Raw genomic sequence first — 15,462 nt, 5'->3', positions numbered from 1 at the left:
TCATACTGTTTAAACACATAACGTCACTGTACAAAGAAATATACATGCAAAATAAAGTAAAAATTTAACTGAAATAATAGAGGAAAATAAACACGAACAAGATGTTATGAGGTTGGTACGAATACACATCCAGTTTTGAATTCAATTTTCTTTTAAAAAGTTTCTGTACAACTTTACAAAACAAACAAAAAACAAACAAAAAGGAATAAATAGAATACAATGGAAGCGGCAAAGCTTAAAACTAACCAAAGCCAGTTTATGGCTTAAGACCCATATATCTAACTAGTGTGGGTTGCAGGCTTAGTTTCCTTATTTAAACATGGCATTTTGCACAGAGAAACATAGACGACAACACATCCATGTGAACTCCTTGATGCACAGAAAACCATCTGTCTTTTTAAATATTTCATCACATGTTAATATTACCACAATCTTAAAAACAGTTACATAAGACACAATTACATTACGTGTCAGGTCTTACAACCACTACTGCTTGGATGTATTTCTTCACCAAAGAGCAAAAAATTCATTCAGTTATTGTACAGAAAGCAGTAAACGCAGATTTGAAAATTCTAAAAAGTAGTAAATGTTGAGACTGATTAAGGGAAAGTAATACTTTGGCATTTTGAATAATATAATAATAAATTTTTAAAAAATGTCACCCTATTTCTTATCCAGTTTGTGATCTGGGTTATGAATATCTAATTTATTTATTTACAATCCTTAAAACTCACTAGATTCTTTACTAAGTTGTTAGCTAAAATCTCATCTTAAACTAATAACAACAGTGTGATACAATATTCCCTCCCTCACCTGCCCAGAAACCCCAAACACACAAACAAAACCATAAAGCTCGCCGTACTAAGTATGTGCTTTTTCTATATATTTATTACAGTTACAACAGAGGTCCTCATAAATAGTTGCATAAAATGTTAAAGCCACAACATTGCACATGATATGAAATCAAACAAAATCCCCAATGAGTGCATTTACAGTATTTTCATCCTGCTGTATACTGCTCAACAATCAGATTGGCAGGCTGGGCACCAACCCAAAGTCCTTTTCGAATGGGACAGCGAGGGCTGACCTGAACTGAAGACCCGCACAGTGGTATACCACCATTTAGGGAGGAGGGAGAGGGGAAGAAAAATTACAGCTCGAAGGCAGGTAACAGTCTATATACAAGTAAGGCCTACATTTTATCAGAGCAAAACGTTTCATTCTATTTGTATGCAAAAATTTTGAGGTTGGATGCACTTAAAAGCAGAGTCTGATCTCAGTGCACTGCTATGTGAGATACATACAGGTGAGGCAACTGGAAAGCTCTAGGACCAAGTGAAAAACGGACATCAATGGAGGCCATATCAATGGGCAGCCAATGTGGTGAGTCTTCTCCAGGTGTGATTTGATATTTGTCTTTGTTCGTTAATACCAGTGCTTTGAACATAGGCATCTATTTCCTTGAACAAATCTTGAAAATGATAGATCAGTTCATTTGCAAAATTCTATTCATCTGTTTTTTTAAAAAAGTGTTTTTTTTTGTTTTTTTGCAGAAACCTGAATAAAATACTGTTACTGTAACGCTCTTGACTGCCTTTCACAGAGTACAATGCTATAGGCCTCCACCTCAGCGTAGTTTGCATTGCTAGTCCCAAGTGTGCAGGTTTACTTGGAATGCATTTTCACACAAACATTCTAGCAGCTGATTGGCTCCATTTGTTTTTTTTCTCCAAAATTCAAGTCATCAGCTGATTGCCGGAGATTTCTATCTCCAGTCTGATTGGCAGGTGAAAGAGAATGAGAGAGAATTTCAAGCGAGGTCAAACTCTTGGCAAGAGTCTGCTCTGTAAGAAGTTTTTAATGCTACGAATGGGTCGAACATCATTCTGGTGTTTTCGCCGCTCAATGAACGAAGTCAGTCTGGATATGTCAATGCTGTCAACATTTTTGCTATTCCCCAGCTGCAGCCATTGCTCTTGAAGGGCCAATGCAGCAGAAGGACGCTTAGCTGGGTCATCCTGAAGTAAGAAACATACAAAATCTTTGGCCTTTTGGCTAACTCCTTTGAAGTAGTCATCTGGGAAACTAAAGTCTAAGCGGCAAATATTCAGGCAAGTTTCCTCTACACTTTCATCCAGGAAAGGAGAGACGCCACTGAGAAGGACATATGTGAGCACTCCAATGCTCCAAACATCTGAGGTGAGGGAGACAGGATTTCCGAGGATAATTTCAGGAGCTGCAAACTCTGGGTTCCCAAGTAACTGGTGGATATAATAGGTGCTATTGAGCTGGACGGCATCTCCAAAGTCAGCCAGTTTTATTGTTGGCTTAGCTGAGCTCTGATCCACCAGAATGTTTTCAGGCTAGAAAATACAAAGAGAAAAATCATATCCATTTTTCGAATAAGTCTAGCACACATCTAAAGCCCTAGTTTACTGCTTCCCAAACAGCAGGGTCAGTTGGTGAGCACAGCAAACATTTACAAGCTAGTGGGTTACCATGGTTAGCTCCACAAAGCTCCTACACCATTCTATCAAGCTCTTCAAACAATCCTGCAACAGTCTGCAGCATCTTGCAACATGTGATCATCAAGTTTTAGGTTCTCACACAGTCATGACACAGTCCTGCCTAAGTTGGCAAAAACTCACAAGAGTTCTGCAGAGCTCCACAGAAAAACTGGAACCCTGTATATAACACTCATTGACTACTTGCCTTCTGACACAGAAAAACAATAAATAGCACATATTTGAAGACTGGAGCAGCAAGTTAAAGATTTTTTTTCCAACATAAAAGAGTCCTTTAACATTTACATGTCCTTGGGTTGCCATTTATTTTACAATATAGAAGCAGTTGAACTGAGCTGAAGTTTAAAATCAGTCTTTTAGAGCCACTCTGTGGAAACCACAGGAACTCTTACAAGCACCTCCTAAAAGCAATGAGGGAAGGTGGAATCTTTATTGTATTTTGAATTAAAGAAAAAAGTTACTTACCTGTAACTGGATTTCAAGTAGACCCCCCACTCTTGAATTCAGCTGCTGTATACATGCCATACAAACCCAGAAACAACCAGAAAGCTCTGACGTTTTGGGTTCACAACAGCCATAGATCAAGCCCATTTTTTTAATTAATTTTTTTGAAGATGAGTGGGACTCTGGGGCATGATGGTACTGCCTCTTTTTAACTCTTCTTTTCATATCAAGAATGAAATCTGCAGAACTGACTCCAAGGCCCCTTGCTGCCTAACAGACCCTGCTTGCACAGAGGATCTCTTGGCACCGGATTTCCCCATCTAAACCAAGACTGGGTGGGAGGAAGGGCCAGTAACAAATTTTAAATCCATCTTGAAACCCTCAAGACTTTTTCCATCAAAATCGATCAGATACAAACAGTGAGACCCAGATGGATGGAACAAGGATCCAGCAGAAGCCCTTCACCCAAGCACCTCAGACAGAGTATAAAAAATAGAAAAGGAGAATTTGGAGCCACAAGAAGAGCAATCCTTGAACCCAATTTGCACAATAGATTCTATTGTTTCAAGTGGAGAAAATGATCTACAGAGCAAATTCCCCAGGCAAAAACCACGCAAACAAATCAACAGTGCATTACACAAAATCTAACAAAGGCGAACACGAACAGCTAACAAGCAAAATAGGAAGATGCAGAGGAAGTTAAGACTTTCTGCTTCAGTGACAGAAATTAGTTTGGGGTGCATGGGCAGGGGAGCAATTCCCACCACTTCATGTAACCTTGGATGGAGCATTCCATGGCTCAAGGCAAAGGTTGCATGGCTCTCAATGGCCATTCTAGGAAACCATTGCTAGAAGACCCCAGATTGTCTGTAGCATGCAGCTGCACCCCAGAATTCGCAATCTCTTCTGGTAACACTCCAGGAGTCCCATCTGCACCTCACCTTTAGGTCCAGGTGTGCTATTCTGCAGTTGTGAAGATACTGCACAGCTTCCAGAATCTCTCCCAGATAAAGCCTGATCTTCCCTTCAGTGAGGTTTCCCCATCGCACAACACAGTCTAGAAGGCGACCCTGGTCAGCCCTATTGAAGTACAAGAGTTACATTTCATTTCAACACTAAAATAGCAACGTTTTAAAAATATATCTGCTCATTTTAAAGTTTCAAAAGCATTTTCAAGTTAAACTGTCCTTATCTTCACCAACAGCATCAATTAATTCACTATTTGTGAACCCTGGCTCCCATTACTCATTAGGAGTTTAATCTTTACTTTTCTTGAAGTCAAATGACAAATTCTAGGCCCCTTGGGATTAATCTGTCTGCATTAATCATGTAGCACCGTTAAGTGAAGATTACGATTCTGAAACATATTTTAGAAGGGGACCACTAAAGAAGGAAAGGCAGTATTTTTGCCAGATAAAAGAAATGCTATAAAACTGCACAACACTAGTTATTTTTGATGTGTACATTCCTTAGATTGTGAATTTAAAAAAATACTAGTAGAATACAGGCAGTGCAAGAACACTGCTCTAGAACGGATGGTTTTATTCAACTGAAACTATACTGGGGCAACACAGCAAATCCCAATTCCAGTTTAAGTACTGAAGACACCTGATGTATTTCGCACAGTTTTAAATCTACTGACTTTCTACTACAGAGACCTTAAAGATAACCCAGAAAGCAGCTCACAACAATGTAATAAAAATATTATGGTGCCTCCATTTTTGGTGTCCAGTCTGAGCCACTAACATTTAAGATGCCTGATTTTCATAAACTGCTGAAGCACCTAAAACCATTAGTCTCTTCTGAAAGTCTTAAGCACCATGTTCATGTTAGACATGTGGAGAACATGCATTTTGAACCACTTTGAACAGTGTGTCAACATACGTACACATGGAACCTTTAGTGCTTGTGCTGCATTTATACAGAAGAAAAAACCTTATGAGCATGAGAAGGAGGGTGGAGGGGTGCTGAACAGGGAAGCATGGAATTGTTGACCTAATTAGGATGCTATGGAAGAACTTCTTCTTCTACCACCCAGTACAGCTTTTATATTGAACTGTGTAGACTGCAGCTTCAGGAAGAGAACAACAACACATGGAGAGGAGATGAGAAGTCCAGGCACATCAGCATTTTAGAACATTTACTCCATCCACATCTCACTCCTATTCTCACCACATCCAAAGCCACTTACATAATTTCAGAGGGAGGCTGTTAAGAGGGTCAGTTCTGCATTGCAATGTTCCTCCTGTCCCCTCCTTACCAAACCCTTCCAATGCAAACTTGTTTACAGGAGATATTACTTAGGGGAATTGGTTCTTGTGAACAGCCAGGGCCTCTGCTTTCCATTAGGGACAAGCAGAATATTTCAGTATTGCCATCTCTAAAAACAGAATGTGAGAGCTCCAGGACTTTATGTAAGCACGTTAGAAGTTCTGTGAAATCCTAAACTTCTCCAAAATAATTCACAAACTACTACAATACCCAGGCATAAGAAATCAGTTGCATAAAGATTACACATATACATAACAATGTTACTTAGAGCCCACACACATCTCTAATACTAAGATGTAGCTGGTGGAAGTCTCAAAGGTATCTAGAAGGCCAATGAGCTGGGGATGCTGGAGATTCTGCATGATTCCGAGTTCATGGGTAACCTGGTCTCGTTTCATCAACTTCTTGTTCACAAACTTAGTGGCCACTGCTCGCTTGGTTCCCTTCTGATCACATTTCTTAACAACAGAAAACCTGCCCCTGAAAAACAATTAAAAAGGAAAAGAATTGGCTGAGGGCAGTACTAAAGAGCCAGAAACTGTACACAATTGTATTAGGACAAATGTTATGGCTATGTCCAATAGGACATGAGTAGAGTAGAGTAGTTTGACTACATTCAAAGACGTTTCATATTAATAGTCTAGCAAACTGTTCTTGATAACTAATTAGCTGTTACCAAAAATCCTTTTAAATTTCCAGAAAAGTAAAATCAGAATTTTATCTGTTTTCTAGGGTACTACGACTAAGTAATGCAAATGGATTTTGTTGGAAAGACTAAGATACTTAACTAAGGTAGTGCTGTACAATCTTATGGAGCACTTATGTACAATCATTTGGAGAACTTGCACAATTTTTCATAAAACACATGCAGTGCATACACCCTCTAATTTAGGCCATGAGTAAAGTTTCAGCATAAACAAAATGCTTTTGTATTTAAGCTACATCATTTAGTTATGGCAGAATTTTAGCATTATGTTACTTTTTCTTCACAGGGTGAGCAATTCTGTGTTCTGTTTTTGACTCCAACAATTGATCATTGTGAGAAATAATTGTAAATTTCAAGAAGATTTCATAAAGAAATAATCTGAACCAATGTCATATTTTGACATTTGTCTTCCACCCTTCAGAAACTAACATACACACTGGCTGAACTTTCCAACCTCCACAGTGAAATGGCATGAGTAAGTCATACCTGCCAAGTTCAGCCACTTCACTGTACACGGAATCAAAGTTGTCTTTCCAGATTACCATGATCCCATCACTTCCAGGACCTTAAAGGAAAGACAAGTAGAATTATTTCTAGTACAAAAAAATATTTTCCACCATATTAAAAAGGGATACTCCTCAGAATTTCACAACTGCCATGATAACCATGGGACTGTTTCAGGTGGCTGTAGGCTGGACAAACTCTGGAAATCATGCATTATTTGGGAGTGGATTTTGGAAGGATGAATACTCCTCCATCACGGACTGACCATTGTCTTTTTTGGTTTGAAATTGGGATGCATATATCCTGGAAGGGCAACAGGCCTGTTTATGTGGTGTCAGTGATTTTCAGGCACCCTTGAGGGATAAGGTTGCTCTTCTCATTGACCACTCGTGATGGTTTGGTAGGACTTCATTTTCATAATGGAGAAAAAAATAATATTCTAATGGCCTGTAAATGCCCTTCTCCTCTGGCTTTGTCCTACAGGTCATCACATAAGTAACCTGAAAAAGATGATGCAAGAAGTTGGCTACAGGGCTGGTGACTGAAGTCTCACATGAGTCTGAAGAACTGTGACAGATTTTAAGGTCACATGCTGTGGCCCTGCAGAAATACATGTGCTCTGTCCTACAATCTAGGAGTTGGAATCTTGTCTTTATGGGCTGGTGAAGCGTAATGGGGAGAGGCTCTGAGCCCCTGTTTATTGAAACTGTCAGCATTTCCCTTCAAGGAGCTGAGGAGTAGGGATGCTGGCTGTCACTGTGAGGCTAATGGTCCAGAAACCAACGCTTGATGTTGCCATCTGGCTTACTGTCGACTGGTATCCAATCTCCCATTTTTGGGCAAGGTCATCAAGAAAGTTGTGGCAGGGACACTAGCAGTTCCTTGAGTTCTAAGATTTCCTTGACCCTGATTACACCACAGTGCAGGATTGCTAGTGCAACCGTGGGATAGGTAGTGCAACCAGTGCAATTTCTGATTATTTTATTTTAACTGTAAATAAATGGATGACGTTTCTACACTGATTTTTTTTTAATCTGCATCAGCTTTTGATACCATTGCTTATGAAGCTTCTTTTATTGGCTTACAGATCCAGGCAGGGGCGAGTGGAATAGTTCTTGAGTGGCTCTGTTTTCATCTCTCCAAGAGCCCAGAAGCTAACTGTGGGCTATCATTCCTCTGTGCTGAGGATGCATTCCCATACATGAATTGCAAATGAAGTGGCTGGAAGCATGAGTGAGGCAACATTGGCTGCAGTGCACTCAAGTATGCTGACAGAACAGTGGAGTAAAACCTTTTTAATATATAATTTCAAGCTTAGATAAGGGCTAGCTGGCTGTGACTTATTTGCACAAGTGTGACATAAGCGTGGTGGGTTTGAAGCAGCAGCCAGAAGAATAGGTGGGACGTATATTGGAGTCCTTTATTAAAGGAGTGCAACTGCCATTTGTAAATGCAGGTATGTAACTTGGGTGTGTTGTTAGATCCCAGGCTCCTCCATCATGCCCAAGTACCAAACATGGGTTCTGTGACTTTCCGTGACTTCTGAGCGGCTGGTGCAGCTGGCTCCAGGGCTGCCCGAGCAGCTCAGGCAACCCTTGGGCCAGCTGCACCATCTGCTACTGGGGCAGTCTCGGGCCACCATCCCCTTCCTCCCCCCAGCAGCAGCAGGAGGAGTTCAGGAGGGGGATAAGGGATGGGGCATGGGAGGGGGTGAGGGCTCTAGGCAGCGCTTACCTTGGGGGAACTTCCAAGAAGCAGCAACATGTCCCTCCATCAGCTCCTAGCTCCACGCGCTGCCTCCGCCCCCGCAGCTCCCATTGGCCGCAGTTCCCAGCCAATGGGAGCTGTGGAGCTGGCAGTGTATGGAGCAAGTTGCTTAGGGACATGTTGCCGCTTCTGAGAAGCCGGACAGGGAGCCTGCCAACCCCCCATCCCGCTTAGCACCAGCGGGGGTCCCGGGCTGCTCCACCCGAGCACCCGCAGCACTCCCAAGATTTAGTCAGGGGTATATAGTACAAGTCATGGACAGGTCATGGGCTGTGAATTTTTGTTTACTGCCCATGACTTTTACTAAAAATACGAATGACTAAATGTAGCCTTAACTATGGACAAGAGTCCTAGTGAGAAAAGCAGGACTTTCCTTTCCAGTGAGGAACTAGCCTGCCTCAACTATGCCCACCTCATTATCACCTCAAAACCAGGCTGCTGCAATACGCTCAACATTGGGCTACATACACAAACTATTTCAATTCTGAAGCTAGTGCAGAATGCCTTGACTGGTTTATTGAAAGGAGTTATGTAACAGGAGCACACGTTATGGGATCTGCATTGGTTGCCAATACAATTCAGAGCAGAATTCAGAGTGGTGGTGGTGTTGCCTATAAAACCCTAAATGGTTTGAGACTTGGCTATCTAAGTGGTCACTTATTTCAGAACCAGAGGTGAAAGTAAGTTGGTGCGCCGTACCAGGGTGGATCAGCTTCCCTGGCAGCAATTTAAAGGGCCTGGGGCTCCCAGCAGCCACTGGAGCCCCAGGCCCTTTAAATTGCCACCAGAGCCCTGCTGCCAGAGCCCTGGGAAGCAGCAGAGAGTCTCGGGCAGCAATTTAAAGGGCCCGGGTGCCTGCTGCAGCTACTGCCCCGGGCCCTTTAAATCATCCCCAGAGCCCTGGGGTAGCGGTGGAGGGGATCAGGCAGCGATTTAAAGGGCCAGGGCTGCCACTACTGCCCCAGGCCCTTTAACTTGCAGCCGGAGCACCGCTGCCGCTACCCCAGGGCTTCGGCAGCAGGGCTCCAGGGATGATTTAAAGGGCCCGGGGTGGTAGTGGCAGCCAGAGCCCCGGGCCCTTTAAATCACCGCCTGAGCCCCCAGCTGCCGCTGCTACCCCGGGGCTCCCACAGCGCAGCTCAGGTGGCGATTTAAAGGGCTCGGGACTTTCACTGCCACTACCCTCCGGGGCCCTTTAAATCACCGCCTGAGCCCTGCTGCTGGAGCCCTAGGGTAGTGGTGGTGGGGCTCTGGCAGTGATTTAAAGGGCCAGGGGCTCCCAGCTGCTGCTACTGCAGTGCAGCCCTGGGCCCTTTAAAGCTCTGCCAGAGGCTGGGGCCTGCTCCGATGGTGATTTAAAGGGCCCAGGGCTCCCAGCTGCTGCTACCACAGCCCCAGCCCCGGGCCCTTTAAATCCTGATTTAAAGTGCCTGGGGATGTAAAGGCCCCACCTCTTCTGGTTGAGGCCCTGCCCCATCCTAAGGACTCCAGAGTATCGGTAAATCCTTTAAGTTACTTTCACCCCTGTTCAGAGCCTAAACTTAAGCTTCCAGACACTACAAAATTCATCTTTTTTTTCTCACAGGCTTTTGGGAAGCTCGAGTCTATTTTATAGTCCCCATATTGGCTGGCACATGTGTCAAGGGTAGGATGAGCAGTCCTTTGTTGTATTTCATTTTGTGTTTTATTTTATGGAATGGACAGAGCACAGAATGTGCATCTATAGAGGTGTGCATTAATCCAAATCAATGACAAAACATGACCGTGACAATTTAAAAAAATGACTGAAGTAGTTTCAGGTACATCACCTGCCCAAATCACCTACCAATTTTTGTTTTACCACCTTACTTAATTTTTCATGTTTTTAAAAATTCTGTTGCTTCCCCACTGCTGGGTAGAAGACCCATTTTAAAAAAAGGGAATTATATTAGCAAAACACTGAAACTGTTATGTATATGCTGTTAAAAGCAGAAAGAAAACAAACCAGAAAAAATATTCTCATCTTAAACAGTGACATGTAGCTAGTTGGTAAAAGATCCTCAAGTAAAGCAGCCATTTTTACATTGCTAGTGTTCCTTTATTCCCCCACATACATGTTTTACAAAATCTGCTTTATTTCAGATCCTGAAGTAAGATACAGCTTTAAAGTGTTAGACGGGCCCAGTAGGAGGATTGTGTGGTTTTTGGATCTGAGAAACAGGGAGATGAAGAAATATGTGCCACTAAGCATTTGGACTTCCCTGTTTAGAGTGAAAGAGCTTTGAAAAAGAGTTTGAAGGGGACATGTCACTAGTGTTTGATCTCTTGTGGGTTTGAGAAATTCTGAGAAGACTTTTTTTCCCCAAAAACAGCATTAAGAATACAGACATAAAAAATGTGATTTCAATACAAATCTCAGCTGCTATTGGTAGCCACTGTGACTGCCAACTGTGACAAGAAAATCACTACAGGATTCCTGACTCACTGGGCCAAGCTGGGAGCCACCCAAGTAACGAGTAAACTGAACTCTCCCCACACAGGATTACTATCTGTGGGTGCCCCAAACTAGTTCATTTCTGAAATCTGTCCAGCCTTGCTGAGGCAACTGGCGAAGGAATATAAGAATGGCCCTACTGAGTCAGATCAAAGGTCCATCTAGCCCAATATCCTGTCTTCTAACAATGGCCAGTGCCAGGTGCCCCTGAGGGAATGAACAGAACAGGTAATCATCAAGTGATCCATTCCCTGTTGCTCATTCCCAGCTTCTGGCAAACAGAGGCTAGGGACACCATCCCTGCCCATCCTGGCTAATAGCTACTGATGGACCTATCCTCCATGAATTTATCTATTTTTTTAACCCTGTCATGGTCTTGGCCTTCACAACATCCTCTGGCAAGGAGTTCCACAGGTTGACTGTGCGTTGTGTGAAGAAATACTTCTTTTTGTTTGTTTTAAACATGCTGCCTAGTCATTTCATTTGGCGACCCCTAGTTCTTGTTATGAGAAACAACACTTCCTTATCTACTTTCTCTACACCAGTCATAGTTTTATAGACCTCAAATGATATCTCCCCTTAGCTCTCTCTTTTCCAAGCTGAAAAGTCCCAGTCTTATTACTCTCTCCTCATATGGAAACTGTTCCATACACCTAATAATTTCTGCTGCCCTTCTCTGAACCTTTTCCAATTCCAATATATCTTTTTTGAGATGGGGCAACCACATCTGCACACAGTATTCAAGATGTGGATGTACCATGGATTTATACAGAGGCAACATATTTTCTGTCCTATTATCTATCCCTTTCTTAATTATTCCCAGCATTCTGTTCACTTTTTTGACTGCCACTGCACATTGACAGGATGTTTTCAGAGAACTATCCACAATGACCCCACAATCTCTTTCTTGAGTGGTAACAGCTAATTTAGACCCCATCATTTTATATGTATAGTTGGGATTTTGCTTTCCAACGTGCATTACTTTGCATTTATCAACATTAAATTTCATCTGCCATTTTGTTGCCCAGTTACCCAGTTTTGAGAGATCCTTTTGTAGCTCTTCGCTGTCTGCCTGGGTCTTAACTATCTTTAGTAGTTTTGTATCATCTGCAAACGTTGCCACCTCACTGTTTACCCCTTTTTCCAGATCATTTATGAATATGTTGAATAGGACTGGTCCCAGAACAGACCCCTGGGAGACACCACTATTTACCTCTCTCCATTCTGAAAACTGACCATTTATACCTACCCTTTGTTTCCTATCTTTTAACCAGTTACCAATCCAGGAGAACACCTTCCCTCTTATCCCGTGGCAACTTACTTTTCATAAGAGCCTTTGGTGAGGGACCTTGTCAAAGGCTTTCTGAAAATCTAAGTACACTATATCCACTGGATCCCCTTGGTCCACATGCTTGTTGACCCCCTCAAAGAATTCTAGTAGATTAGTAAGACATGATTTCCCTTTACTAAAGCCACGTTGACTCTTCCTCAACAAATTATGTTAATCTATATGTCTGACAATATTATTCTTTATTATAGTTTCAACCAGTTTGCCTGGTACTGAAGTCAGGCTTACACGCCTGTAATTGCCGGGATCACCTCTGGAGCCCTTTTTAAAAATTGGTGTCACATTAGCTATCCTTCAGTCATCTGGTACAGAGGCTGATTTAAATGATAGGTTACAGACTACAGTTAGAAGTTCTGCATTTTCACTTTTGAGTTCCTTCAGAGCTCTTGGGTGAATGCCATCTGGTCCTGGTGACTTAATACAGTATAATTTATCAATTTGTTCCAAAACCTCCTCTAATGATACCTCAATCTAGGACAGTTCCTCAGATCTATCACCTAAAAAGAATGGCTCAGGTTTGGGAATCTCCCTCGCATCCTCAGCCGTGAAAACCGGTGCAAAGAATTCATTTAGTTTCTCCGCAATGGCCTTATCATCCTTGAGTGCTCCTTTAGCACCCTGATTTTCCAGTGGCCCCATTGGTTGTTTACCAGGCTTCCTGCTTCTGATGTACTTAAAAAAAAATTTGCTATTACTTTTTGAGTCTTTGGCTAACTGTTCCTCAAATTCTTTTTTGGTCTTCCTAATTGTATTTTTATACTTCATTTGCCAGTGTTTATGCTCCTTTCTATTTTCCTCACTAGGATTTAACTTCCACTTTTTAAAGGGTGCCTTTTTGCCTCTCACTGCTTCTTTTGCTTTGTTGTTTAGCCACAGTGACTCTTTTGGTTCTCTATGTTTTTTAACTTGGGGTATACATTTAAGTTGAGCCTCTATTACGGGGTCTTTAAAAAGTTTCCATGCAGCTTGCAGAGATTTTACTTTTGGCAGTGTACCTTCAGTTTTGTGTAGTTCCCCTTTCTGAAATTAAATGCTACAGTGTTGGGCTGCTGTGGTGTTTTTCCTGTCACAGGGATATTAAATTTAATTATACTATGGTCACTATTACCAAGCGGTATTCACCTCTTGGACCAGATCCTGGGCTCCACTCAGGACTAGATCAAGAATTGCCTCTCCTCTGTTGAATTCCAGGACCAGCTGCTCCAAGAAGCAGTCATTTAAGGTATCAAGAAACTTTATCTCTGCATCCTGTCCTGAGGTGACATGTACCCAGTCAATATGGAGATAATTGAAATCCCCCATTATTATTGAATTTTTTATTTCAATAGCCTCTCTAATCTACCTGAGCATTTCACAGTCACTATCACCATCCTGGTCAGGTGGTCAGTAATATATCCCTACCGCTATATTCTTATTATTAGAGCATGGAATTTCTATCCATAGATTTTCTATGGTACAGTTTGATTCATTTACGATTTTTACTTCATTCGATTCTACAGTTTCTTTCACACATAATGGCACATGTCCCGTGAAAAGGATTGACATAAATCACTTTTAAATTTCACAGACTCAGAGGGCATGGTTTTCTACATACTGTGGGTAATGGATACCCATCCTATGATACCCAAGATTGCTGGTAATGTTATCAGATGAAAAGAGGCTAAGAGATAAACCTACCTAAAACTCGAAGACTGGCTGAAGATGAAACCGAACCCATATCGTTTGCAGCTATACAGGTATAGATACCATCGTCGTCTGTGGTCACACCAATGATTTTCAAGGATGCCTCTCCTAAATCACTGCAAAACACATTAGAATCAATCAGGGAGTTCTATGTCCTATTTAGACGTCTCCGGCTCTCAACGCATCTTACATTCAAATTCAGCACTCTTACAATACACACCCACCAACTCCACTAAATAATGGTACATCCTAGCTCTGAGCATTTCAGAATGACATCTTGCAGATTTACATTAGAGTCAAAATCTTCATCTGCCAACTGGTCTCCCGTTCGCAAGCCCTCTGGTGCCTGAAGATCAAGAATTTCCCTTTTCTCCTGCCATCCTGAAGTCTCCATTTTGTAGCAACTTTTGTGTCAGGGAGTCCCGTATGGAACCATATAATACTGCCCTCCCCTGGCAGAGAGATCAGTACACACACTCCGAAGTGCTGTGCTCTCATTCCATCACCAGGCTGGCCACGAGACAAATCTATTTGTCATCCAATTGCTTAAAACATAATGAAACTTTCTGCCACAACATTTGCTTGACCATCTAGTGTCAGGAAAACCCTGGATTTTCCTTTTTTTTTTTTTTTTTTAAAAAGGACTAGGGAACATTTAATTAGTCCTACTCTCAGTTCATTCAATCACCACCTCAGTATTTTTTTTTTTAAAAGGTCACCAAAAATAAGTGAATTTAGTGACTATGAAATAGAGTACTAATAACTATGGCTTGAGTCAGGTGTCAGCACTGTATCAGCTTCTCATTCAGGTCTGCCAATGAACCTCAGCCCTGCAAAACCCCTTCCATTTCAGCTTTATGCCTCTCTGGAGCACAGATTGTGTTTGGTGGAAAGGACAAACATCTAACTAGCAGAAAATCTCACTTCTGCATTCAAATTTTTTACTTGCTGTTATTGCAAGTGCCACTAAAGTTTCCAACAACTGAAAGTTTATTCAATGAACACCTTAGTATTATTTCCTCCCTATTTGTTCAGGATATTTACGCTGTGCATTTGACAGCACTCTGTGCGTAACCAGTTAGCCAGTTCTGCCAGTTGGTGTGGGTCTCTAACAGCAGCAAGGGAGAAGAAAACAATCAACCAACCAATTAATAAGGAAAGTGTGATGGAGCCACAACAATTGCCAGGCAGACTTAAGGAGCTGCAGCATCTTAAACTTCTTTTAACTGATTTTTTCAAAACTGGCTACATTTGACACTGGTATCCCTTAAACTCTCACCCCTTGTTTTGAAATCAACAATGATCAGTGGTCCCCAAACTTTTTACTTTACACGCCCCCTCCCGGGCCAGGACGGGGGAGGGGGCTGGGGGGAAAGGGGAAGATACATGGATGGGGTAAAGGGGCCAGCGGCTGGGGCCACAGCTGGGGGAGGGGCTGAGAGCAGAGCCTTGGCTGGGGCCCTGGGCTTGAGGCCAGCAGCCAGGGCACCAGGGCTGGGGCCTGAAACCAGGGCTGAGCCAGGAGCAGAGATAGGTGGCACTCCCTTCCTCACCCCTGTACAGGCTGGCCCGGGCCCCAGCCGTGCCTCCCCAAACATTCCTTCACACCCCCTAGGGAGGCATGCCCCAATTTGGTGACCTCTGGCTTAGACAAAGAGCCAGAGCCCCTCCAGCAGTGACTCTTCTGCAATTTCACAAAGACATGAAATATTTCATCACAAAACCTTTAGGTCAGCTACAC

At 42.4% G+C, this 15,462-nt stretch overlaps 1 protein-coding gene across 8 annotated transcripts in view; it reads right to left on the bottom strand.

Annotated features, from left to right (window-relative positions):
- Window positions 1-15,462, bottom strand: part of TRIO (trio Rho guanine nucleotide exchange factor) — a 437,405-nt gene continuing 421,943 nt past the window's right edge. For all 8 annotated transcript variants that reach the window (XM_039521968.1, XM_039521970.1, XM_039521969.1 and 5 more), the window contains 5 exons: window positions 13,716-13,837; window positions 6,433-6,511; window positions 5,520-5,720; window positions 3,911-4,049; window positions 1-2,363 (listed from right to left, as the gene is read on the bottom strand). In XM_039521968.1, the coding sequence (XP_039377902.1) occupies window positions 1,821-2,363; window positions 3,911-4,049; window positions 5,520-5,720; window positions 6,433-6,511; window positions 13,716-13,837 (1,084 nt within the window). In that variant the 3' untranslated portion in view covers window positions 1-1,820. The remainder of the gene's footprint in view (window positions 2,364-3,910; window positions 4,050-5,519; window positions 5,721-6,432; window positions 6,512-13,715; window positions 13,838-15,462) is intronic.

Source organism: Mauremys reevesii, linkage group 2 (assembly GCF_016161935.1).
Source record: "Mauremys reevesii isolate NIE-2019 linkage group 2, ASM1616193v1, whole genome shotgun sequence".
Taxonomy (NCBI): Eukaryota; Metazoa; Chordata; order Testudines; family Geoemydidae; genus Mauremys; species Mauremys reevesii.
Note: the sequence above shows the minus strand (reverse complement) of the source record. Positions and strands in the feature narration are given on the sequence as shown.